At 37.8% G+C, this 26,772-nt stretch overlaps 1 protein-coding gene across 3 annotated transcripts in view; it reads left to right on the forward strand.

Annotated features, from left to right (window-relative positions):
• The window catches only part of LOC101519888 (vascular endothelial growth factor receptor kdr-like), a 189,421-nt gene that overhangs the window by 141,318 nt on the left and 21,331 nt on the right, over nucleotides 1–26,772 (forward strand). For 2 of the 3 annotated variants that reach the window (XM_058658859.1, XM_058658858.1), the window contains exons 14-28: nucleotides 442–735; nucleotides 1,295–1,441; nucleotides 2,635–2,760; nucleotides 4,133–4,239; nucleotides 8,694–8,829; nucleotides 10,105–10,209; nucleotides 10,993–11,109; nucleotides 12,294–12,382; nucleotides 13,492–13,684; nucleotides 16,005–16,102; nucleotides 17,462–17,584; nucleotides 17,689–17,800; nucleotides 19,053–19,152; nucleotides 19,542–19,647; nucleotides 25,616–25,722. In XM_058658859.1, coding sequence (XP_058514842.1) covers nucleotides 442–735; nucleotides 1,295–1,441; nucleotides 2,635–2,760; nucleotides 4,133–4,239; nucleotides 8,694–8,829; nucleotides 10,105–10,209; nucleotides 10,993–11,109; nucleotides 12,294–12,382; nucleotides 13,492–13,684; nucleotides 16,005–16,102; nucleotides 17,462–17,584; nucleotides 17,689–17,800; nucleotides 19,053–19,152; nucleotides 19,542–19,647; nucleotides 25,616–25,722 — 1,960 coding nt within the window. The remainder of the gene's footprint in view (nucleotides 1–441; nucleotides 736–1,294; nucleotides 1,442–2,634; nucleotides 2,761–4,132; nucleotides 4,240–8,693; nucleotides 8,830–10,104; nucleotides 10,210–10,992; nucleotides 11,110–12,293; nucleotides 12,383–13,491; nucleotides 13,685–16,004; nucleotides 16,103–17,461; nucleotides 17,585–17,688; nucleotides 17,801–19,052; nucleotides 19,153–19,541; nucleotides 19,648–25,615; nucleotides 25,723–26,772) is intronic. The other variant, XM_058658860.1, reaches the window with a different exon arrangement.

Genomic DNA, 26,772 nt, shown 5'->3' on the forward strand with positions numbered 1-26,772 from the left:
CTTGTGGGTCTCCCAAGTGGGTGCAGGATCCCAAGGCTTTGGGTCATCCTCAACTACTTTCCCAGGCCACAAACAGGGAGCTGGATGGGAAGCGGAGTAGCCTGGATGTGAACCAATATCATATGGGTGTCCAGCTCATGCAAGGCGAGGATTTGGCCACTGAGCCGTTGCGCTGGGCCTTATTCATATGTTTTTAAAATTCTGACCACGCTTACTTAAGAGCTAATTCAGAATTATTCATCTGCATCTAGAGTCAAACCAAGAAGGTGACATTGAAAATTCAAAGTGATTGGATCTCTACTATTAAACACCTGTCCTCAAGATAAAATGTTGTTTGTCTGCAATCTGACTATCAGAAAGAAAACAGTGCAAGTTGGATACCAGTTAGTTAAGCTTACCTTGTCTGATTTTCTTTATGAATATATTTATTCACATTTACAGACGTGGCTGATTTCCTGGAGTCTGAACCTCTAGTCTCAATGATTGAAGGTTATGATGCTCGGCTCAAATGTAAAGCGGCTAAATATATCTACAATCAGCTTGCTTGGTTCAATCCCTTTGGGGAGAAGATTCCTGTTATACACACTGAAAGCTTCAAAAATAACTTCTCGATCTCCTTGACGCTGGTGATTAAGAATGTGAGCAAGCAGGATACTGGGCAGTACAAATGCAAAGCTTGGGCCCAGAAGAACATCACCGGAATGACAGAGCGCAATACTCAGCTATTAATTAGAGGTACAACTGAATGGATTTCCTCTTAGAGTTTGGCCCAACTGTTGGGTGTGTTGTGGAGCTAGAACTGAATCAATTTCCTCTTAGAGTTTGGCCCAACTGTTGGGTGTGTTGTGGAGCTAGAAATAGAGCTTTAGCATTTGTATTGCTTATAGGCTGTGCCACTTAATCCTTTGCCTCCAAAGCCTGTTGGAAGCATTCCAGGAAATATCTCTAATGATTTTTAAATTCTGTGGTAACTGAGTTATAGAAAACTTAGGTCAGCTGGAATTAATTTGCTCTGATGCAAAAACTATAAGGAACTTGCTTCCATTGCCTGAGATGGCTCAGGATGGACTTCTTAAGCATAAAATTAATGAAAAAAATAAAGGGAATAATATGTAAACCATCCTGTACCTTACTCACACAGTAGATTTGTTTTTCTGTTCATCCACCCTAGTTTTTCCTGAGTGTGTTATTACTTCCGTATGTCTGGCTAAACATGAGAAGTGGAACAGATATTATGTGTCATTTCTAGTGACCTGTCTCAGAATCTTAATTTGCATTACTCTGGTTTCTACAGAAAAAATTGCTCCATTCATTATTGAGAATCTCACCAATATTGAAGTCAACAGGAGTGGCAAGATTTTGCTGGAGTGCAGAGTGGGTGGGATCCCATGCCCTCAGATTCACTGGTTTAAAAATGGAGTTCCTCTTCTCCCTGCTTCAGGTGAGTTTGAAGATGTTTTAAGACAGATTTATTAATTTATTTGAAAGGCAGGCTTACAGAGGAGAGAGAGAAAGAGGGAGAGAGAGAGAGCATTCTTACATCTCTGGATTCACTTATCAAATGACCACGGCAGCCAGAGCTGAGCTGAACTAAATCCAGGAACTTCTTTTGAATCTCACACTTGAATGCAGTGGTCAGAACACCATCCTCTCCTCTGCTGCTTTCCTGAGCGTATTAGCTGGGGAGTTGGATTGAAATTGGAACAGCTGGGATCTAAACTGGCAGCCCTCTGGGATGCAGGCATTGTAGGTGGTAGCTTAACCTGCTATGGCACAATGCTGGCTCCAAAGATTTTCAAAAGTGTATTTGAAAGGCAGAGTGACAGAGATACAGAGATTTTCCTTCCATTGTTGTATTGCTCCAATGGCTACACTGGTTGAGACTGGTCCAGGTTGAAACCAGGAGCCAGAAACTCCATTCAGTTCTTCCACATAGGTGTCAGGGAGCCATAAATTTATGTTACCCATATGTTGCCTTCTTAGGAACATTATAGGAAAGTTGAATCGGGCCCGGCGGCGTGGCCTAGCGGCTAAAGTCCTCGCCTTGAATGCCCCGGGATCCCATATGGGTGCCGGTTCTAATCCCGGCAGCTCCACTTCCCATCCAGCTCCCTGCTTGTGGCCTGGGAAAGCAGTCGAGGACGGCCCAAAGATTTGGGACCCTGCACCCACGTGGGAGACCCGGAAGAGATTCCTGGTTCCCAGCATCGGATCGGAACGCATCGGTCCTTTGCGGCTCACTTGGGGAGTGAATCATCGGACGGAAGATCTTCCTCTCTGTCTCTCCTCCTCTCTCTGTATATCTGACTTTGTAATAAAAATAAAATCTTTAAAAAAAAAAAAGAAAGTTGAATCAGCAGTGTAGCAGCCAATATTAGAGTCAGTATTTTGATACAGGATGTTGGTGCCACAATACCATAACAACCCATTTAGCCACAACACTGGCTCCTGTCTCAAGATTTTTTGATGTGTCTGAGGACTCAAACAGAGTGACTTAGTGGATATAGCTCGTTACAGCTGGCTTGATGCATAAATTATCCCAAGGCTGATTCAATAACATTGGGGCTGTATATATTCTGGGACTGAATTTCAACTAAAAAATCTCAATAATTGGGGCGGGGATTGTCGATACAGGAATCTTCTTTGAGAACAGCACCCTCGTTGTTGAGAGAGCTAAGAAAGATGATGAGGGACTGTATCTCTGCAAAGCTGTCAATGAGTTGGGAGAAATCAGTACTGCAGCTCTTATCACCGTGGAGGGTAAGTTGGAAATTATTGCGTGCATTTATGATCAGTAATGGATTTTGATTACAGTTAGAACTCAAACATCTAAAAGAATGGAAAGGAGAAAAGATAAAGGATATATGGCCATATGAGTACAGTATGGTTCAATGCAAATGGCAAACATTGCACACACAAAAGTATTATTCCTAATCCCTTCTGTGGTGGTGGTCACAAAAGTCCCTGCTTTTTATATGAGGGTATGTGGAATAATATTATGATAAATAATATGATATTGAATAATATGAATTCAAGCTCAGAAGCACATATTTGTTGTGGACTTAATGATACTTCATAAAAGTTAGTTAGGACTTCTGAATCTTTCACATCTGAAACAACACCAGCTACCCTGCCTATCTCTTAAGTGATACAACAAATGATTTCACTGATGTGGGAATGTTTTACTAGTTACAAACATAGAACAATAGAACTTTGGGAGTCATTCATTTTAAATATGAGGCACAAAGTGAATAAAACACTTGTAGATGGTTATATATGTCTTACATTCAATTCTGTGCTATTATGATGAATATTTAACTGTTAAAGACAATCAAATATGTCCAAGAAAGGTTCCTAGTTGGCATCCAAAAAGATATTTTCTTACCTAGCTATGTTATTGTTAGAATAACAGACAAACCATGTAATCTGGTTTAACATTCACTTCTCTGAGTTGTTTGAGATGGTTCACAGGAGGATTTACAATTAGAAACATTAAATTAATATTAATAGAAGCAACTAAAATTAAAAATCTCCCAGACAAGGTATTATTTACTTCTTATGATTACATTTAGCCTTCTTCATAACTCTGTGGAAAATATTTTGTTGTTCATATTTTAAATGGTCAAAGTGAAAAACAGAGAAACTAGTGACTTTTCCAAAGTCACCCATGTGGTAAATGATAGAGCTGGCATTTGAATTCAAGTAATATTAGGCTAGAGCCAACACAAATCTTGCCATTGTAGCGAACCATCTAATGAGTCAGAGAATAACCATAAATGTCTCGTTGAGGTTTTCCTTCTTAAACATTGGAAATACAATAGACATATCCATATATACTTAAGTCTTTGCCTTTCTTATGAGTTAACTAGCTCAGTGATCTAGGAATCCTTTTTATATATACACACACTCCATAGGAAGTTTACACACACACACACACAAAGTTTGATGCCCAATGACATGAGTCCTTTAGAAATGTAAAGTGATTTCAAAAAGCAATAGATTTGTCATGATTCAACTGAGTCTTTTTTGATGAACTCAATTTTTTTTAATTAATTACATTGCATTATGTGACACAGTTTTATAGGAACTCATTTTTTTTTCATTAAGTAAGTTCAACATTCAATTTCTATAGGGTCTGAAGAGAAATCCAATATTGAAGTCATCATTCTTGTTTGTACTGGCCTTGCAGCTACTCTTTTCTGGCTTCTTCTGACCCTGATTATTAGAAAACTTCAAAAAGTAAGTAGACAAAGTACTTTAGAAAGCATGGATGACTCATGTGAAGTTCATATAGTTTTAAGCTTGAAACTGACATTTTTTTTCTCGATTGCTTTCTTGCAAAACGCTACTACTTATCCAGGCAACAGATTGTATATAAGCAGTCTCTGTGTGTGTGTGTGTGTGTGTGTGTGTGGCATTAAAATGTTCAAGAGGTTTTACTGTGGACTGCCTAAAATAGTGGGAGCACAAGAACACATCTATCCCCTAGGATTCTACCTCAAACTTAGCGCAACTAATATTGTCAAGTATCACTCTTAGATAATTCTAATGCAACAGCTGAGTGAATATTTAATATTCATAGTTAAAATTATATACTCATATAAGTGTCACATCTACTAACATGATCTATTTCATTATAAAACATTAGGTATTTATTTTGAAAATCAGTGTTAAAGAAAGAGAGAGGTAGAGAGAGAGATTTTCCACTTTTTGCTTCTCAAATGACTGCAGTGCCCAGCACTGGCCAGGCAGAAGCCAGGACTAGAAGCTTCATCCAGGTATCTCATGGTGTAGCAGGTGTTCAGGTACCTGGGCCATATTCTGCTACTTCCCCATGCCATTACCAGGGAGTTAGATAGCAGTAGAGTAACCAGGATTTGAACCGGTACTCATACGGTTTGTCAGTGTCACACGAGGCAGCCTAAAGCACTATGCTACAATACTGGCCCTGATGTGATATATTTTCATAGAATGTGGAATAAAATGTAGGTGTCATAGCTAAAGCTTATTAAGCTACAAATAGGCTTTCATCTACTTTGTCTTCAAGACAGTTTTAAAAAATACTCTGTGTCAGTAAATCCATCTTGTGAATATTCAATTATTAGGAGGAAAATAAGTTTCAGCTTCAGCGTCAATTCAGCATAATTCATTTGCAGATCCAGGATGAGAAGACATAAAGCCTGATGTTCCTGTTGAAATGTGTCAACTAGACTCCTAATATTTTCCCTTGCTTCCTTGAATGTGTTGTTTAATTCATATATATCTAAATTTTCCAGCTTTCCTTCTGCTATTTTAAATTTCACTCTATTGCATTCACAGAAAATATTTTATGTACTTTGATTTTAAATTTATTGAGATTTGTTTTATACCCTAACATTTGAGTTCTCCAAGACAGTGTGATATGTTCACTTGAAGTAAGCATGCATTTTTGCCATTGTGTCAACCGTTTCAAATATGTAAGTTAAGTCTAATTAGTTTATAGTGTTTTTAATGTCACCCATTTCCTTATTCATCTTTAGTTCTTTTATTATGAAGAACTGAAATCTCCATTATTATTCCAGAATAGTTTATTCTTTGCAAACCTGTCATGTTTTGCTTCATATATTTTAGGGCTCTGATAAGTTTTTTTGTTTTATTTTCTAGTAAGACTAAATTTATTCAATACCCTAGTAAAAGTTCTGATTATAAGTATCCAACAGTATAAAAAGTACAAAACAGATCTGTAGATTTCTAATATATTAATACAAAGTGCATGACTACGTACAGCACATCCTATAGGCAAAGAGAGGTGGAAGGGGGAGAAGACGGTGGTTGAGGTCTAGCAATAAATAAATACAGAAGTAGAGATGCTCCATGTTATAGTATATTCTACCACCAGTACTGCAGCCAAAATGTACAAAACAGGACAACGACAAAGCCATTTCCCAGTAACTCAGGCTGGAGGGTGGAGGCTGCACGCCTGTGGTCTCCCCGGAGCTGTGCACCTGCATGGGCTGGCGGGCTGCTTCTCCCACCACAAAGCAAGCCCACCTGCGCGGTGCAGGGCAGCTCACTCCTCAACTATGCTAGCCAGCGGGCTCAATCCAGTTTTACAAAAAGAATGGACGCCCTGGGTAGCAAGGAAAGCAGGCGTCCTCCCTCCAGGGTAAGACCACTGCCCCGGGGCTTTCAGGTGCCGGTAACTTCCCCTGAACTTGCAGACCAGACACAATGAGAACTCTCAAGTGGGGCTCCCAACTAGAGTCTTAGAAGGGCTCAAAGTTAAGAGACCTTGACAGCAGGGGGTCTGGCCCAACGCAGATCCTCTTAGCACAGAGCAAGCCGTTTTTACCCTAAACCTAGCCAAAGAAGCCCAAAGCCTGGCACCAAGCTGGTTAAAACACTCATGTTTCACATCACAGTATATGTGTTCAATTCTTGCCTCAAGATCCTGATATCCACTTCCTTCGAAGGAGATCCCTGGGAAACAGCAGTGAAGGCTCAAGAAGTTAAGTTCCTATCACCCATGTAGAAGATCTAGTTTGAGTTCCTGGCTCTTGACATTGCCTTAGTCCAGCAGTGGCCATTGTGGAAATTTGAGTAGTGAGTCAGAAAAGGGGAGGTGTCTGTCTGTCTGTCTCTTCTAACATAATTTTTTAAAATTTAATTTGTGTTTCACAGTTTTTCAAGTAACACTATGGGTCACCCTACTGACATATGGTCTCAAAGTTTCTGGGAGAGAGAATGCTAAGTTTATTGATGATCTTTTGTGCAATTGTGTAGGCAATGTGGAAAACATAATAAAAAACTTAAAAACAAGTAAATAAAATGAAAACTGAACAGTATGGATTTCCTGGAATTACAATTTTACTTTATCCCTGTTGTTTGTAATTGCTGTTTGTAATGGATTATTTTTTAAAATTTTTTTGAACTTTTAGAATTTTTGTTTTATTTTTAAGGCAGAGAGAGAGAAAGACAAAGAGAGAGAGAGAGAGAGAGAGCGAGCAACCGACTTCATTTACTGGCTTACTCCCCAAATATCCGTAAAAACCAAGAAAGGGTTGGACTGAATCAGAAGCCTGGGAATCAGTCTGCATCTCCTACATGGATGGCAGTGTCCAAAGCACTTGAGCCATCATCTTCTGTCTCCTAGGGTGGGATATGCACTTTCTAAGTGGTGGCTCATCTACCCCTGGTTTTACAGTTTATTAAAAAGTTGTTTTTGTAAAATATGTAGTCCTTTGTTATTTATATATCAATGTCTGTTCTTTAACTTAGTGGTCAGCTTTTTTTTTTTTAATAGTCTTATTTAGTTGCTTAGGGTACAAAGGGTCAAGAGTGACAGGAAGGTGGGTAATACCATTATTTCCACACTAATATCATCGTTTTTCCCCTGTATCTGGGGTCAGGGGAGAAACAAAGGGAAAAGCCCCTTAAAGTTGTTGTTTTAACCTTTATCTTGTATAACTAAACCAACACAGAGAAAGAGAAAAAAAGAAAAAAAGCATTCTTTCGATCTTCAAAAATTAGCTCTATTGAGACACAACACTTAACTGGATTTTCTGCAGCTTTCCTGCCGTGGTGTTGTACAGATTCTGAAGCTTAGCTTCGTCTTAAGAGTTTCGTAGTGATGTATCTCACCTTATATTCACATAACTTTTGTATTCTAGCACATAGAGCAGCCTTTATTTCTTGTGTATTTTTTTTAAGATTTAATTTTTTATTGGAAAGGCAGATTGTACAGAAAGATCATCTGTCTGTTGGTTTACTCCCCAAGTGGCTGCAACAGTCAGAGCCGAACCAATCTGACACCAGGAGCCAGGAGCCTCCTCGACACATGGCACAGGGTCCCAAGGCCCTAGGCCATCTTCCACTGCTCTCCCAGGCCACAAGCTGGATTGGAAGTGGAGCAGCTGGGACACAAACCTGCGTCCACATGGGAACTTGGCACTTGGAAGGCGAGGATTTAACCGCCAGGCCATGGTACCAGGCCACTCTTGTGTATTTTCTTGTCAGAACATTTCCTTCCACATTTCCTAGTCAGTTGTTTATCCAAAATTCTCTCAGTGTTGTGAACAGTTGTTTGGGCAAATACCTTTACCTATAGATTGTTTAGGTAAAGCTGCTGGTGAGTGAAGTAGTTGTGTTATTCCCTAAGGGATATGCCAAGTCGATTGAGACCTACAAATATTATTTTCCATGAGTGAGGTTTGCATTACTCCTTCTGGCAATAGCAACCTGTAGAAGGTGTGGTGGCTAATGTCCTCAAATTGCTACTGATGTGGGCTGTTGAGGAAGTGGGCAGGCTTAAACTCAAGTTAACTACTTCTTTCTTCAACAAGTCATTTCCTGGTTGTTGCAAATTTCCAAATATTTCCATGGTTATTTATAACCATTTTGCTGCCTTGCTAATTAATTTTAGGGAGAGATACTGCCTTAGAGTTTCCTACCCTGCCATTTTTGTTGACATCACTTTTTTTTTTTTTGGTTTGTATATTTAATAGTTCTTTATGACGATTGACCATTATCTGTTAGGTTGGATATTATTTATTCTAATTTTGCTCACATAGTGATCTTATTATATTTATTCTCTTGACATTTCTTTCTTACTATATGACCCATCATATAAAGTAAAATTGGAAATTCCAGAGGTCTTATAGTACATTTGGAAGATCAACAAAGCATAGCAGCACATTTTTATTATTTTTTTGCAGCCAAATATGTCAGAAATCAAAACTGGCTACTTATCCATCATCATGGATCCTGAAGAGATGCCTCTTGATCAACAGTGTGACAGACTTCCCTATGATGACAGTAAATGGGAATTCCCCAGGGATCGACTACGGCTAGGTTAGCACTAATGTTTATTACAGTGCTCTTATTTATTTAGTTTTTTAAAAATTTATTTTTGATGATAATTACATATTTGAGAAGGGTACATACCATGTGGACCACTGATTTGGGTGGAAAGGGTCAAGGAATAGGGGTGATTCAGACCATTGTGTCTGGATTTTTTCTTCTTCCTATATCTGGGGGAAGAGGGCAGAGGAGGGGAGAAGCTGCACCCAACATCCTAACCACCTCAATACCCATGGATGGATGGTTAATCGGTGTCATCCCAAATCGTTGCAAAAAAAAAAAAAAAAAAAAAAAAGAGTCTGGAAAACAGAGTGTTGTATTTAGTGCTGTTTGACTCCATTTATGTAGGAACTAGACAAAAAGGTATGTTTCTCAGATGTTGGTAGGTAGGAAAATAAAAGTAGTACAACAGAATAGTATTGTGTGCATAGCATGGAAATGTGAGTTTTTCACGTCCAAACTAAGTAACTTTGTGGAAGGCAAGTCACTTAAAATTACTGAGTTCCGTTTAACTTAGCAATAATTGGAAAATATTAAGGTTGATTTGTATTCTGTTTAATTTTCACAACTATCTTCCAAGTTGTTCAAGATAACATTTGGAGATGCATTTTATAAATTTGAGTTATCTCACAAACAAAGGGATACCTTATGATGGAATTTTTTGGCAAATGTGGGTTCAACTATAGTGGGAGAGTTCTTTTCATAAGAACTAATGAATGTTTGCAGAGTCACATCTAGAATTTCAATTAAATATATGACTAGGAGTCTTAACTTACAACTGTAATACATTTACTTAAGGAACTTTTATGTATATGTAGGTCACTATAGGTCTCTCCAAATCCACATAGTTCCTTTCTTGATAGCTGACATGTGCTAACCTTTCCTTCAGTTATTCATGCACATTTAGTGGGCACCAATTATGAACGAAACATTATTTTGGGTTCTCAGGTTACAGGTCACTGAGCTTATGTCCTAGTCAAAGTAACGAGGATGGAAAAAGGGGAGAAAAACATTTATATTTACTAAATTATGCTGTTGAAAATAATAACTGAACAAGTAATTGATACTAAAACAAATTTATAGTAAAAAACAAAACAAAAAAACTCTAGTAATGTTGCTTACCCATAAATATCTTGAAGGAAAATGAGTATAGTATATGGAATGATTACGAATAGCCTTCCAAAATGTCTTGACTTTAGTGTTCTGTTACTTATTATGAGAAGTTGCATAATCCCTGGTTCTCATTTTTGCTTCTTGTCTCCTCAGGGAAAATTTTGGGTCATGGAGCCTTTGGCAAAGTGGTAGAGGCTTGTGCCTTTGGCATTGACAGAGCTTCAACTTGTAAAACAGTGGCCGTGAAAATGCTGAAAGGTAATGTCTGTAGTCCTTTGGAGGCCACTGAGGAACATATTTAGCGTTTCTTGGAGTCATGTGCAAAACTGAGCTGCAAAATACATTTTTATGTTAGTGGAAGGAGATTACTACAATCAGCTTACACTCTGATCCAGTGAGTCCATAGAAACATCATCTATCGAGACATGGAGGCAAATATGAAATATGAAGACCTATGCATCCTACTTTAGGGACCAGCAACTTACATTTGGAAATAAAGACTTGAGGTTTTAGTTGCCAGTTAAGCGTAGCATCTGGCCATCAGAATTTCTACATGATTTTTCATTGTATTAGTAGGAATATATGTTATAGAATTTTCTTAGAATTTGAATTAGAATTCTGTACTGTTCCTATCTTAAATAGAACACACGTTTCAACATTCTGGCCCTACCGTTCCATGCTAAGAATTCTATACAGAGCAATGCTAAAACAACATATGCCAACTCAACAATAATTTTTCTAGGAAATGACTGAAAGAGAGAGTTTATTCCAAATAAATATCTATCCAACAATATTCGTTTCAAAATGAGGAAGTCGAAACATTGAGGCTGACAGTTCATAGAGCTCAGAGTACAGGGAAATTAATACATAGAAACGTATTACTTACTATTTACAATACTGTTGGAAAATACAATAAATAGCTGAATGGTTGTGTTCTGGAAATTTTTGCCAGGATTGTTCAAACAGTAAAAAGGATTTCCTATACTTCCCTGCCTCTTCCAAGGTTAAAAAAAATTGTAAAATTACTGCGTTTATTTAAAGCAGATTGTGCAACTTCCAATGAATGTAAAGCTTTGATGTCAGAGCTGAAGATTCTCATTCACATTGGCCACCACCTCAATGTGGTCAACTTGCTGGGAGCCTGTACTAAACCTGGAGGTAAGAAGTTTTCCACACCTGACTAGAATCGATGTCTATGTAGCATAGTCTCGGAAATAGTCAGACCTGATTTAAAATAGCCTTCCTGAACTTTGTGTGAAGTTTCTGTTTGTTTGTCTTTTAAATTTATAGACTTCTCACAGTACACAGGATATTCAAAGCTTACATTCTCTATCAACTTTTATTTTTTTAATCAGTGTTGGCTAGGGTTAGGATAAAATCACTGCTAACTGAACATCTGTAGGATATTGGACACGTTGGTTAAATGGAGCACATTTAGACACCAAGAAGTCATAGCAGTTTCATTCAGGGTATAGAACTATGAGGGCCTCTTTGAGACACTCATCTGAGCAGCAATAGTATTTACTACCATAGTCGGAGGAAGGATCTCACCTAGTTAGTTCAAGCATTTCTTCAACCCCTGTCATTTATGTATTTGAAATATTTCCCTGCACTGCAGCCAAAGTCTTTTTCCCCCTCTATTACAGTGCTACTGTACCTTTTTCTTTCATTTAACATTTGAAACATTCCTTATATGAGTACCTTGTGCTTTTATGAGAGTCATTAAATTGGGACTTGGAGTGGGTTGAAAAAAAACTGTGCTACTGAACTGCACAGATGAATAAAACATACGTTGAGTTATGCACAGACTGTGATGTGGGCAAGCACAAAGACACATGCAGGTTATGAGGTACATGTAGAAAGACTTCGAGAATGTAGTAACACTATTAGGGTCACATTTTAAACAAAATAATGGTGCTTGGGTGGGAAAACAGTGTGGAAGTTAGAAACGCGTCTTAATTAGGAAATGATGGAAATCTCTAGCTAGTTGTAAACCCCTTTATTTTCATCATTGCACTATGAACTATCTGTGATCAAGATGCTGTTTCTTACTCTTTTGTTCTCTTTATTATGCAGTTCAGGTATACTCTGCAAGTTTATTGACCTAATTTTTTTCCATTTGCCTTCTTCCTTCACCTCCTTCCATATCCATTCAGTTGTTTTGGGGATCTGGCACCACTGTATCAGCTCAGGCAATCAGTCATTTGTTTCAGAACTTGAGATGTTTTGTGATATTTTCAGAGTTCCCTGGGCAACTGGTTACCAGGACAAAGATAGACAAGGACTTAGCTGCCCTCCTGAATTATTCATGAAAATATGACTGTTGAAATTACTTTTGGAAGGTCCTTTGATGATCATTGTAGAATTCTGCAAGTATGGAAACCTGGCCAATTTCCTAAGAGGAAAGAGAGGAGACTTTATTGCTTCCAAGGTAAGTTCTCCCACCTGAATCACAAACTCCAATCCAAGTTTTGACCTTTTTGAAATTTTCTAATGTTAAACAGAAAGAGAGATCGGGGAAATCACAGGGTATAAAACTACTGAATAGAGGTAGTAGGCTGTGCATTTGTGCATTCACTTGTCACCTGAATTTCATGAACTCTAAAGTAATTTCTAGTCTTGAAGATTCACTGAAATATGACTTAGCATTCTGGCATTAACTGAAAATATATTTTATTTGGCAAAATCCATAGTTTAAATTTGAAGGCTCAGGGCGGTTAGCTAGTGCAAAATTCCCTTATACCCTCAGTCTTCCATAGCCATAAGACTTAGTTCCCTGGTATTATCTTGAGATTCAAGGTGGGGCTTTTGGATTGAATAATTTTCACCCCTGAAGAAATGTTGATGGCCATACCTCACACAACTCTCATTAATACTCCTCACATACAACTTTCCTATTGTCCCCACATGAACATTCTGTCTCTTTCCTTATGTTCCTGGGGGAAAGTAAGTTGTCTTTCAAATTAGTGGAAACAACTGCATCAGTTCCTGCTTTATTTTGAAAATATCTGCTAACATTAGTCATGATTTAGGAAAAAAATCCTAGTTATCTATTCATTTGACTTGAAACTCCAAACTTAGTTAAGAATTTATTATTTCCAGCTGCAAGTTCTTCTCTTCCTTAATCTTAGCAAACGAAAAGGCATTACCAATACTTTTCACAATAGAGGATGTCTGCATCATATGATCTCCATTTTCCTTTTTTTTTAAGTAAAGCTCAGGAATATGGCAATTTGGTATTCTGGGGGATAGCGCATGCCGTGAAATGTGCTGTCTCTAGGAAGGCCTGCTGAGTAATGGAGCAAAGTTATGCTCTGCAATGGACAGCTTTGGAGTTTTCTCTAACCAAGAATGACTTTGTTGGCATTATGGTATAAGGAAAAGAATTCTGCATTGGTTCTCATCACTCTCTGCTTTTTCTCAGAATATGGGATCCTAACATTGCTCTGAACCTTCGTTTCCTCAATAGAAACAAATGGTTGGGTGGGATGGGTGATCTTAAGGCTTTTACCAACTCTCAGGTTATGTTTAAACTCTCAGGCTCAGCTCAATATAGAAAAGAAGATGAAGACCATTCATGACTCTGACAACGAACTCTCTCAACTAACTAAGCACCGTCTGCAGAGTGTGGCCAGCACAGAAAGTTCCACCAGCTCTGGTTTTATTGAGGACAAGAGCTACAGTGATTCTGATGAGGAGGAAGAAAGTAATCGTCGCCTTCTTGGAAGAGTAGGTATGTATAAGCAGGCTCTGTTAGCATGGTCAAAAGTCAAAACTATTAAGCTCTTCAGTTAGGAGAATATTGCCAGTACCATCAACGCTGGGCTAGGGTTGAGAGAGATCTTTCAGAACAACGTTTGTCTTTTCCCATAAGTATTGCTGTCCAGCATTGGGAGTTGGCTGCATGCTCAGTCTACACTTACATTAACAATCAAAGGTAGTTTAAAGATAATATTCTATAGTGGTCTAGAGCTTTACACTTCTCAAAATATTTTGCATGAATTCTTTCTTCTGACTTCCCATGAGATGATTAGAGATGCTCATTTCCAGTTGATGGAGGAGAAAACAGATTCAGAATGGAGATAATATAAAATATTAGCATATGCTGCACGATATTTCTAATCATTCTGTATATATTTAAAACATTAGCAAATGGGCACTAAAAGTTGATACACTGTTGCTGGCATTACTTCATAGTGGCTTAAATCAGTGCCTGTGACATCAGCATCTCACATGAGCACCAACTGTTACACTCCTGATCCAGCTCAGTGCTAATGAGCCTGGGGACACAGCAGAGGATGGCCCAAGTGCTTGGACCCTTACAGTGCTGGAGACTTAGAGGGAATTCCATGCTCCTAGCTTTGGCCTGGCCAAGCCAGGACTGTTGCTGCCATTTGAGGGAGTGAATTAACTTTTTCTATCTGTATGTGTGTTTGTAACTCTGTCTTTGAAATAACTAACTAACTAAATAATCAATTAAAATAAATGTATTTGAAAGGAAGAGTTACACAGGAAGAGGGGAAATATGGTAGGTAGACAGAGACAAACACAGAGACACACACCGAGATCGAGGTGGTGAGAAAGAAAAAGAGCGAAAAGAGTGTTTTTGTCTGATTTGCTTTTTGAACTGCTCCAGTGGTCTGAACTAGGCCAGGCCAAAGTCAGAAGCCTGGAGTTTCTTCTGGGTCTCCCACCTGGGTGCAGCAACTCAAGCATCAGGACCATTATCCATTGTTTCCCAGGCACATTAATAAGGAGATGGATTAGAAGTGGAGAAGCTGGATCTTGATCTTAACATGCTACCCCAGAACATTGTCACAAATAAATTTTAAAATCAATTATATGTAAAATTTTTAATTCATATATAATATATATTAACATATTTTTAAAATATAGTAACTGATGTTTGACCAGTGCCACATGTCACTTGTCAGGGTAAACCTTTTATTTTCTGAATCATGTTTGATTAGAGATGGAGTAAACAGAGTGGTGAGGTGACTTGAGGAGCATGGACAGTAACTACTTACTAAATGATATGAATCTAGTTTAAACATAAACAATTACTAGAATTGGAGCAGCTTGTACTAATTCAACATTGGCTTGAATAATTGATTATTCAGTGTAGCTAATTAGAAAGGAAAGTAAAAGTTAAAACTAAACCTTCTACCTTTTGCCTCCACCCTACAGTCCAAATATGCAGAGGCATGCACTGCCTTAGAGTGGCACTTGTTTTGTTCTGCCTATTGTGACATTGATTAGCATTCCTTTTCTTCCCCAGATGACTGTCTTCCTGTGTCTGCTCTACTCCTTTTGTTATCCTATTTATCACAAGTGGACCTTCATATATGATAGCTTTCTGGATTAAAGACATGAAAGATGCTGCACTAATCTGATAATCAGTAGATGTGTTTTCTTTTCTTGTTTTCTTCTTTTTTATTATTATTGGATCTGTGGTGTGGCATTAATTAGGTCCTTTATTTAGTCTTGTTTCTCTCCCTGTAAAGAGAGTTGCACTTGAATTTTTAAGACTGTCTAATTCTATTCTCATGTTGACATAACACCCAAAAATGCAGAACGAATAGCTGTAGACTTTATAGTCATTAACAGAAATTAAAGGAAAGGTAATTCAGCAATGAGTAGACTACATCACATTCACAATGACCATATATTTTGGTTATAATTCAGATCTCTTGTCACAATGAATCATGAATAATTACTATAAATTCCAAAACCTTGCTATCTAGAAATCATCTTTCATATTCCCTAATACACCCAGAATAGGCAAGAAAATCTGGTCAAACAATGTTTTTTTTTCTAAAAAAAGTACATAATGACCAAAAAACATTCAAGGTAGATGTTGAACCCCTGGAAACAATTCTGCAAATTATAGTGATTCTCAAGAGTATGTATTCATTATTTGACAATGCATATGCTGTCTTAGTGCAGTAAAACTGTCAAGGCCTCTTGTCAAAATATTTGCCACGTTCTGCAAAATGTTCAGATTTCCCTATCACTACCTTTTGACTTGTGGGGGCATCTCTGTTCTTCTCTAGACCTGGATGATCTCTACAAGCATCCCCTCACTCTGGAGGACCTCATCTGCTATAGCTTCCAAGTAGCCAAGGGCATGGAATTCCTAGCTTCCAGAAAAGTGAGCATCTCCTACTCATTTTCTTTTATTCTCATTGATTATAAAGGTAAGGTGGGTGAATTTCCATGACACCATTCTCCATGGTAGGTAGTGTTATTTTTTTTAAAGTCCACTTTCATATTTACTTTTTCCTTCATTCCAATTGCTCTTTGAGAAATTTATGTGCATTAATCTTAGATACAGCTATTCATCTGCCACAGTGCTGTTGTTACAGACTTACTTAGCAAACTCAGACAAAGTAGATGGAGGCTGTACATATAAATTTGAGCAATGCTTTTTGTGTGCTCTTTTATACTCAGATAAAATGCATCTAATAAAGAAATTTCTCGGTATTGTTTATTTTTCTTAATTGGAGATACAAGTATGAAGGGTAAATGTAAATACTATTGACCCTGATATCAGTGACAATGAAGATAAACACTACACATAATAAAATATGGCAGACATGATTGAGGTATGAAATAATCTCTTTCTATTAGAGGTGAGGCCTGGAAAATCTGTGAAGGTTTCTGAGAAGTTATAGTTATGTAGTGTTATGCAGACATAGAAAACTTAGAACATTAATGCATGGTGGCAAATGGACAGTGGATAGGGTTAAGTAACTTGATATAGCTTGAATGATGTGCCAAGAAATTTGAGCTTTGATGATTTCTAATTTCCACAAAACAAAAATTTTTGTTAGGATGTTCACCTGCTCAAAGTTGATTCTTTAGGAATTGTATTTAGATAGCCAAAAATAGAGCATATTTTAATTTTTTTGCTTTTTTTATTAATTACGTTGCATTATGTGACACAGTTTCATAGGCTCAGGGAATCCTCCAACTCCTCCCCATGCCCTCCCCCCATGGTGGATTCTTCCACCTTGTTGCAGTATTACAGTTCAAATTCAGTCAAGATTCTTTCATTGCAAGCATAGACCAAGCATGCAGAGGGATATAGTAGAAGCAGAGATTGGTTAAGTAATCATTGTGTTTGTCTGCATTAAAAAAATGATGTGGAATGCAGTGGAATGCAGAAGAAGAAAGATATGGAGTAATGCAATCACCAGTGTCCAAAGGTGGCCGGGACCGGGAAATGGGGAATGTTTATGTTTGTGGTTGCTAATGAGAAGTATTACTCCAGTGTGGTGCAGATTCTGTCTACCCAGTTTTCAGAATGGACAAATTTGTCTGTATTTTCATACATATTAAGTTCAAATGTTTTTCTGAAACTGGACACTTCTAAAACACTTTCTTTCTCTGCTCTTTCATTTTCACATTCACATTCAATCTTTAATACTTATCATGGCTGAGAATCTGTTATCTTGTGCCACGGCAGGGCTTAGCTGCCCTCTGAGACTGCTTTCTCTGTTTACTTTAGTGCATTCATCGAGACTTGGCTGCCCGGAACATCCTTCTAACTGATAACAATGTTGTGAAGATTTGTGATTTTGGTTTGGCTAGAGACATCTACAAAGATCCTGACTATGTCTGGAAAGGAGATGTAAGTCCAAGGTTCCCTAGTACCAAGTACTAAGCCTAGGATCTTTGGTTCTGTTGGGATTGTAGTCACTAGTCCAATGATTCTATCCTTTCTTGGTTTTCCAGGCTAGACTGCCACTTAAGTGGATGGCACCAGAAGCAATTTTTGACAAGGTTTATACCACCCAGAGTGATGTGTGGTCTTTTGGAGTCTTGCTTTGGGAAATATTCTCTCTAGGTAAGTGTTTTGTTTCTGTGTACATCTTTTCCATTCCTAGTTGTGGCAGCTGCTAAACAGAACTGTTAGAAATTACAGATCTGAAGACAAACTATAACCAGAAACCCAGAGCTCCATCTGGGTTTCTCCTGTGTGGGTGGCAGGGATGTGAGCACTTGAGCCATCCTATGCTCCTTTCTAGGTAGGCAGCCACATGGGAAGCGGAGCATCTGGGACTCAAACCAGCATTGTATTAAGGGATGCTAATCACTTAGACCGAGTCTTAAGCTGGTGCAGCACCATCATATTCCCATCAGTGACTTCCACTCATTTCTATGTTTTCACTGTCTGAACAAATAAGCTACATGTATTAATTGTTCAATAAATGAATGGGTACTTGCTAAAAAAAAAACATTAGAAATTACAATACTGAGACCAACTTGATTGTCAAAGACTTAGAAGATGTCTTTCAAACATTGAAGATTTACTGAATTTAAGCAGCAAGAAGAGAGTCATGATGCTGAAAAATAGCTTATGTCTGTGTTGACATGGTGCTTAAACAGAGTTTGATTAATATTTGTGTTTTGTTTTTCTGAAACTATGATTTACACTTGAGATATGCACTTTTCCTTAATTAGCAGTGTTAAACATTTTTTAATTAAATTTTTCACTTTACTCTCAAGCCTTATTTCTCTGTTGTTTTTCCATGCTACCAAGACTTTATTTCTCAAGTCAGAGACAGATGTCCACACAAACTGGAATTACACTACCTGGTTGTTCCTAGGGCCATTGGAATAGGGCCATGTGATAAATTTTACACGTTTTGCCATGGTGCTATCCACTAGCATGTTATCAGTTAAAAGAAATGTGAGAAAAACTCTCAGAGACATCTAGTAACACTTTAAGATTAAATGCAGGATCTTTGCATATTATCATGAAAGATGGATTACATTCCAAGAAAATCATAGAACAATGGATAAACATGCCAATTGTAAGCATGGAATCACGGGGCACATATCAAACTCAATGGAAATCTATATCATCTTCAAGTAAATTGGATATGTAGTTTCTGGCTAAATAGTTCCTATTAGGCAACTGAAATGAGTGATGGTAGCCACTACTGGCAAATTGGATATGTGTCCTGTGGCTCATGCTCTACATGGATCTGTTTACCATACTCAGAATCCTCTTACTGTGTCCTACTGATAAAATGCTCCTGGGTTGCTTATTCTATGAACTTGATTGAGACAATGTGCCTTTTCTTATATGCCAGGTGCCTCGCCATACCCAGGAGTACAAATAGATGAAGACTTCTGCCGTCGACTTAAGGAAGGAACACGAATGAGATCCCCTGAATATTCCACTCCTGAAATGTAAGCTCTTTTTCAGATTAAGAGTAATCAAAGTAAATTAATTCATACCACTCCTACACTGGCAAAAGAATTAGGTGATAGACCCAAATATTAGTTTGCTCTCCTATGTTTGCTCTTCTAAACATGTGGAGCTATAAGGAGACTTAAATGGTTGATTATATACATATACCTGTGCATATACAGTTGAAATATGTGGCACATAGGGATAATAAATAGGTACGGGCAAGGCAAGCTTTTCAAAAACCTTATTTCAAGAAAATAGCAAAGTAGACACCTTGGCATAAATGTGAACACATGACTTGAGATATCATCCACAACAAAAGTTAGAGAAGCAATGGGAACTGAAGCTTAGACGATCAGCTTGGATTTTTTTTTCCCCCAACTTGCAGCTACCAGACCATGCTTGACTGCTGGCACAGTGTGTGTACCCTAAGACCCAATTTCTCTGACCTGGTTGGGCGACTTGGAGATCTCCTTCAGGCCAGTGTTCAACAGGTATGCATTGCTTCATTTGCTGGCTCAGTGTCACTTTATTTTTGTGTACTAAAGCATAGTTATCAGAGCTCCAAGTACTGCAAAGATGGGCTATGCCTACAATCAGTCCTCAGGAAGACAACAAATTATAATGTAATAGGGTAGGTGAAATAGGAAAATAAAGCAATAATACCTGTAGAAGGTTCATGTGATTAGGGACATTGACAGTCCTTCATGAATTTATCTGAGCATCAGAGCTATTCTAGCTATTACACTAGACACAGGACATATCAAGATAACAAAAAATTAACTCATGATCTAGAGAAACACAAAATGTAGCAAGAGAGCCAATTGAAAAAGCAAAATATTTCAATAGAATATGATGATTGTCAGGAAGAAGGGGTACAAAGAGACTGGAAATTTTAGAATATGATAAATTCTGGATAAATGAGACAGAGCTGTTTGTTTTAATTGCCATTACCTATTATGATAAGTGGTAGAACACGACTGCAGCTGAGTAGGTTTCTCAGTGTGCTTCTTGTCATTAAAACTGAGGACACTAAAGACTTTTCATTTGTACTATCTCTTTCAATATGACTTTGTAGTGATTCTACTGGTAAAATTCATTCAAAAAGTTTATGTGGTTTCTCGGAGTATCAGTACGGTTTGTTCTACTTGATAAAATGATCAATTACACCTCTTTAAAGATATACCATACTATAATTTAGTTACTTGCAGAGAAGACAGAGTACAATGGCTTTTATTTTTCTCCTTTTAATAGTCTTAACCTTAGCTTCATCTGCACAACTTGTCTTTTTGATGGTGTCCTGGAATAAATCTTGGCTTAGAAGTTGCTCCATATTTAAACATACTTTGCTATCACAGAAGTTAACAATTTCAGTTTTTGTTTAACAATTAATTCTTCCCTCAAGTATATGCCTCCTCTTTTTTAAGACTGATTCATTTTTTTAAAGATTTATTTATTTTTATTGCAAAGTCAGATATACAGAGAGGAGGAGAGACAGAGAGGAACATCTTCCGTCCGATGATTCACTCCCCAAGTGAGCCGCAACGGGCCGTGCTGCACCGATCAGAAGCCAGGAATCAGGAACGTCTTCCAGGTCTCCCATGTGAGTGCAGGGTCCCAAAGCTTTGGGCCATCCTCGACTGCTTTCCCAGGCCACAAGCAGGATGAGAAGTGGAGCAGCCGGGATTAGAACCGGCACCCATATGGGATCCCGGGGCGTTCAAGGCAAGGACTTTAGCCGCTAGGCCACGCTGCAGGGCCCTGATTCATTATTTTTATTGGAAAATCAGATCTACAGAGAGGAGAGACAGACAGAAAGATCTTCCATCTTCTGGCTCACTCCCCAAGTGGCCGCAATGGGCATCAATCTGAGCTGATCCAAAGCCAGGAACCAGGAGTCTCTTCTGGGTCTCCCACATGGGTGCAGGGTCCCAAGGCTTTGAGCCATCCTTGACTGCTTTCCCATGCCACAAGCAGGGAGATGAATGGGAAGTGGAGCAACCGGGACAAGAACTGGTGCCTATATGGCATCCTGGCAGACGCAAGGCAAGGATTTTAGCCACTCGGCTGTCGCTCTAGGCCAATAGGTCTCCTCTTGATTTTATAAGAAGAAACACGAAGAAAGCAAATCGTATCTATAATGGCTTATGTGGAAGCAAGTGTAGATAGATCACTGTATTTGTTTGACATATTTTATATATTCCACTAAGCTGCAGGCAATTTTGATGTGGAACTTTCTGCCACTGCAGAAGAAAAAGCTTTCACTTTTCAATAAGATGCTCCTCAAGATCAGCAGTCTCTTCTTATGGGCCAGAGTTCGGGAAACACTTCAAGGAAATTTTGAATTTGTTGGTGCTTTTCTTACCGTGTGTTCTGCTTCCACCCAGTGCCTAGTTCCACTGCCCCCTGATATGACTCAGTTTTTTTTTTTTAATGGCACCACTTCATTTCTAGCTACCAAAATCATCAGTATTGGTTATATATTATTGCATAAATATTACCTCAAGTATTAGCAGTTTAAACCAATAGACATAGCAACACAGCTGCTGCTAAAACAGTATTTTGCAAAATTTAACACCTTTCTGTGATAAAAAGCACAAATCTATAAATAGAAGGAAACCACCTAAACACAATAAGGAGAAAATTTTGAGAATCCTACGTTTAATGGTGAATGATACTTTTTCTTTGAGATTAACAAAATCACTTGGAAGATTTATACAAGATTTAAGCAAGTATAAGTAGTCCAACTTGAAAACAAAAAAGTAAAATGATTTTGTTCATGGGTGACACGATCTTATATAAAGAAACTTCTAAAGATTTAACAAAAACAAAACTCCTTGAACTAAAGAATGAATTCAGTTAAGTTGTAGCATCACATGGTTACCTCATATGGAATCTAAAAATTATATTTACATATGTATCTGTATATATTCGGTATGAATCTAAAATTCTGATTACTTAAGGCTGGGATATGGGAGGAGATCTGATAATACACATCAAGTAGAGTTAGGTAACAGTAATGGATTCTCATAATTTACTGCACAGCAGAATAACTGAGAAATCGAAGAGAATAGCTATAATTAGGGAAATAGAGGGCTAATAGCTCAATGTATTTGATTAACTATGTACATTTATTGAAATATTTCACTAGGAACTCAAAGAATATACAGATATTTCATGTTCAACTAACATTTAAAGTAAATAAATAAAACAAAAGCAAAAAAAGATAGTATCTCCACAGTAGAAACAAATAATTCCAAAGAATTAATAAGATGCCATCCATAGTATCATAAAACAGAATGCAATGCTTATAAATAATCTTCACCATGGAGGAGAAGGACTTCTAAACTGTAAACTACAAAACATTATTGAAAAAAAATGTCATTAGAAGACTTAAAATTGCTAAACGTCTACATTAAAAAAATAAAGTCCAAAAATTTAATGTGGTTCTTAACAGAATCTCCACAGTTTTTTGTTTGTTTGTTTGCTTGTTTGTTTGCTTTTAAGATTTACTTATTTTCATTGGAAAGTCAGATTTACAGTGTGGAGAGACATCTTCTAATAATTAAATAATAGTAAATTAAGTAGTTAGTCAAATAAATTAGAGGGCTTTTGTTTGTTTGTTTGTTTGTTTTGTCTTTTACTGTGGTTTCCTACAACAGGCAATCTACCTCTAGGATTCAAATTACTTTATCCACCTCATTACTAACCAAGGTATCCTCTTTGCTTTACCGCACTGGTAGTTTTAGGAGCTATTTAGCCAAAGTTAAGTTCTTAAGAGTTTCTCAGCACTTTTAAGCTTGGTACTTATGGGATTCTGGGCAATTCACTTTCCCATCTCTTTGAGGAGTCAGCATCCTCACCTGGAAGCATGTGCAATAAGGATATTGAATTATTTCCAGGGTTATTTCCCTGACTTTTTAATTTTTGAAAGTAATGACCTGATGGCAGTGGTTTCCTTATTCCTGGAGTTAGCATACTGTTAACTTCTCAGCAGTGAGATTCAAAACAGAGCTTCAAATACTTTTCTATTCTATTTTAGCGGCAGAAAAAACACATAAGCCAATGATTTTGGTCAGATACTAGGCTGTGAGCTGAAGAGGGACCTGGAAATGATACACAGTAGAAGTCATGTGGTATAATTTTGACATGCGTGGAAGATTCCATTACCTCATCATATGTCTGTTTTTTTTTCTTTCTTCTTTTTTTTAATGGAAACAGAAGTGAGCATCTGTCACAGCATATCAGAGTGCCTGGGTTCAAGTTTAGGCTTCACGTCAGACTTTGACTTTCCTGTTTATGTGCAACCTGGGAGGCAGTACTTTGTTCAAGTACTGGAATTCCTACCACTCATGTGAAAGACCTGAATTTTTTTCTTTTCTTTTTTTATTATATTTTTGATAATCTTTACATAGTTAATTAGGGTAAAAAGGTTCAAGGGCTATAGAAAGTGGGTAAGACTATTATTTCCATATTGTTTCCTTCATATTTAAAGGGGGGTATTAAGGGAGAAGGCCCACCAAGTTTCCCACCCACCCCAGGTCCCTGATGTAGGGCACGCTCCGAGATTCTTGCTTGAGTGGTTTTGATGGTTCACCAGTTATGAATCACTGCCAATCTTGCCACTCCAAGCATGATGAGGGAAAGACCTGAATTTTAATAGCTAGGCTGCTACATTTCACAGTGGTCATAGGCAGTTTGGAATAGATAGGAGCTATCATTCTTGCTCTCGTTTCCTTTCAAATAAAATGAAAATAAGTAATAGTTTTTTAAAAGAGTGGAAATTAAATTTTAAATGACAATTGAAAGGACCTCAAAAATCAATGGAAATGGAATTAAAATATTGTAATTCGTTACGAGGAGTTGTGACATTATGGAAAAAATCAATCAGGGGGGTGAAAGTTGGGGGGAGGGGAATCCCAGACTATACAGAATTGTAAGATAAATTCCAAAAATAAAAATTAAAAAAAGATTTTTTATTCCCATAAACGTTTTAAAGGTCACTTAAAAATAATAATTAAGAGATATTATTTCAAACAGGTTCTCAACTCTACTTCTGTGCCTTAAGCAAGAGTTCTTCTCAAGTATCATCCCCCATTCATCCTTTAAGGAACTATTCATTTAGGAGAGGAAGAGGAAACGCCATAGATGAGGAAAGTTTGATTGACAGTTACTGAGTAAAGGTCACATACCAGTTATTGACCTTGTTTCATGGCTTCTCACTTATGGTAATGTACAGTGATGGAGTACTGGGGTCTATCATATACAGACGTGGGGGTACAATGGAACATGCATCCCTGCATCCAGACGTAAGATGGATTCCCAATGAAACTGTTGGACATGTATAGGCAATGAGATGCTGGACTGTCTGACATTGTACCAACAATGTCGGGGTACACTCAAATAAGAGACTGATGGAATTATGATTCCTTATGAAGGACTACACTATTGCAACAAAATGGGAAAAATCTGACAAAGGGTGGGAGTTTGGGTGGGGGGATCCCAGCCTACACAAAATTGTACCACATAATTCAAAATTCAAAATAAAAATATATTAAAACACAGTTACTGAGTAAAGGTTAAATAGGAGTGAGACATTCAGGGTCCTATTTCACAGTAGTATGGCTATAAACAATGCTAATGTACTGCATATTTTATTAAAAAGCTGGAAGATGTGATTAAAATGGTTTGACCATAAAGAAATGTTAAATCTTGAGGAGATATATTTATTTATTCAAATTGAACATTATGCAAAGTATGTATATATTAAAACATTACATAAATGTGTACAATGTTGTGTCAAAATTTGATAAAACATTGAACTTTTTAAAAAGGCAAAACAGATATGCAAAATGGAAAGAGAAGAAAAAAATCTTACAGAAAAATTCTTATGATATGAACCAAAATTCACCAGTTGTTTTTAAGTCCAGTTTTACTCTCAACTACTCTAGCACAGCAAAACCTGTTCAGAATCAAACTGATAGCAAAGATTTTGAATTAAATTACAAACTAAGGCAAACTTTGAAACTATGGAATGAAAACAAACAACTGTTCTTGGTTTCTTCAAATATTTATTTTATTTAGTTGAAAAGCAAAATGACACAGAAGGATAGGCAGAGAAAAGAAGAAATGTTCCATCTTCTGGTTCACTCCCTATATGGCCACAGCAGTTGAGGCTGGCCCAGGCCCGCTTAGAGCTCCATTTGTATCTCCTACATGAGTGCCGCCATCCTAGGTACTTCCTAAATTCCTGAATGCATAGGCAGGAACTGATCAGAAGCAGAGCAGCTCTCTTCTGACACTCTGATATGGGATACTGCTATGACAGGCTATTAACTGCTATGACTGCTATTTAACAGCCTGCCTCACAACTCTGGTCCTGTGGTCAAATGCAATCATGGAGTTTTAATTAGTATATTTTATTTCTTGGAAATAGTTTATTGTGCCTGTTTTCTCATGCAGGATGGCAAAGACTACATCCCCCTCAGTGGCACTGATGGAATGCCCACCTTTATGAATCTGGATCCAGTACAAGAGACCATGAGCAATGATACCACCTTGGAAGACAGGTGAGATCCTGTAGCTACTCTTTCTTAGCTGTTGTTCCAGGTTATCTATCAAGTGCCAAGATTCCATTCTTACTTCTCCGTTGTTCTTTTATTAGGGCTTTAGAGGAGCAGACATCATTTAGGATCTTTGAAACCAAACGCCTAAGATTCAGGCAATAGGAAGGGACTAACACTTTTATGCTTGTGTATTATTCAGCCTTGTCTAATTCACCTTCATTTCATCTTTTGCAATGGGCCCTGCAAATGTCCTGTGAGCCATATAGAGTATTTACAACTGAACACTTGCGCTGATATTCACACCCAGTCTTTTTAAAAAATGTGTTTATTTATTTGAAAAACTTAGTAACAAGGAGAGAGGGAGAAAGAAGAGGAAGAGAAAGAGAAAGAGAAAGGAAAAATAGGAGAGACAGAAGAGAAAGGAGGGATGGATAGAAAAGAAGAAAGAGAGAGAGGAAGAGAGAGAGAATGGATGCTTCATGTGATGGTTCACTGCCCAGATGGTTCCAACCGCCAGGGCTGAGCCATGCTGAACCAAGGAGTTAGGAGCTTCATTCTGTACTCACACTTTTGTGTCAGGAGCCTAACTAAGCACTTGCACTGCTTTCCCCAGGCCATTAAAGGGAGCTGGATTAGAAATGGGGCAGCATCCAACGTCTATGGGATGGTGGCATTGCAGGTGGCAGCTTTACTATCTGCAACACATGGTCAGCCCAATATACCCAGTCTTGTAATTCTCAATTGAGATTTCTTTCTCTTTTCACTTCTGTAAAAGGTGTTTGAGTAAAGAAAATTGAGCTCTGCCTTAGGAATCAGAAGAGCTAACATAACCATAGGCGAGTCACTTTCCCTTTATGAACCTTCGTTTTCCCATAAAACCAGTAGGGTTAGTTAAGAACAGTCACTCTGTGGCCTGAGTAGCACAAGCAGCCCCTGTGATGTCATTATCCCATATGGGCACAATTTCATTCCCTGATTGCTTAATTTCCGATCCAGCATCCAGCTGGTGTGCCTAGAAGAGCATGTGAAAGATATCACAAGTACTTGAATCCT

The sequence above is a fragment of the Ochotona princeps genome, chromosome X, assembly GCF_030435755.1.
Source record: "Ochotona princeps isolate mOchPri1 chromosome X, mOchPri1.hap1, whole genome shotgun sequence".
NCBI lineage: Eukaryota > Metazoa > Chordata > Mammalia > Lagomorpha > Ochotonidae > Ochotona > Ochotona princeps.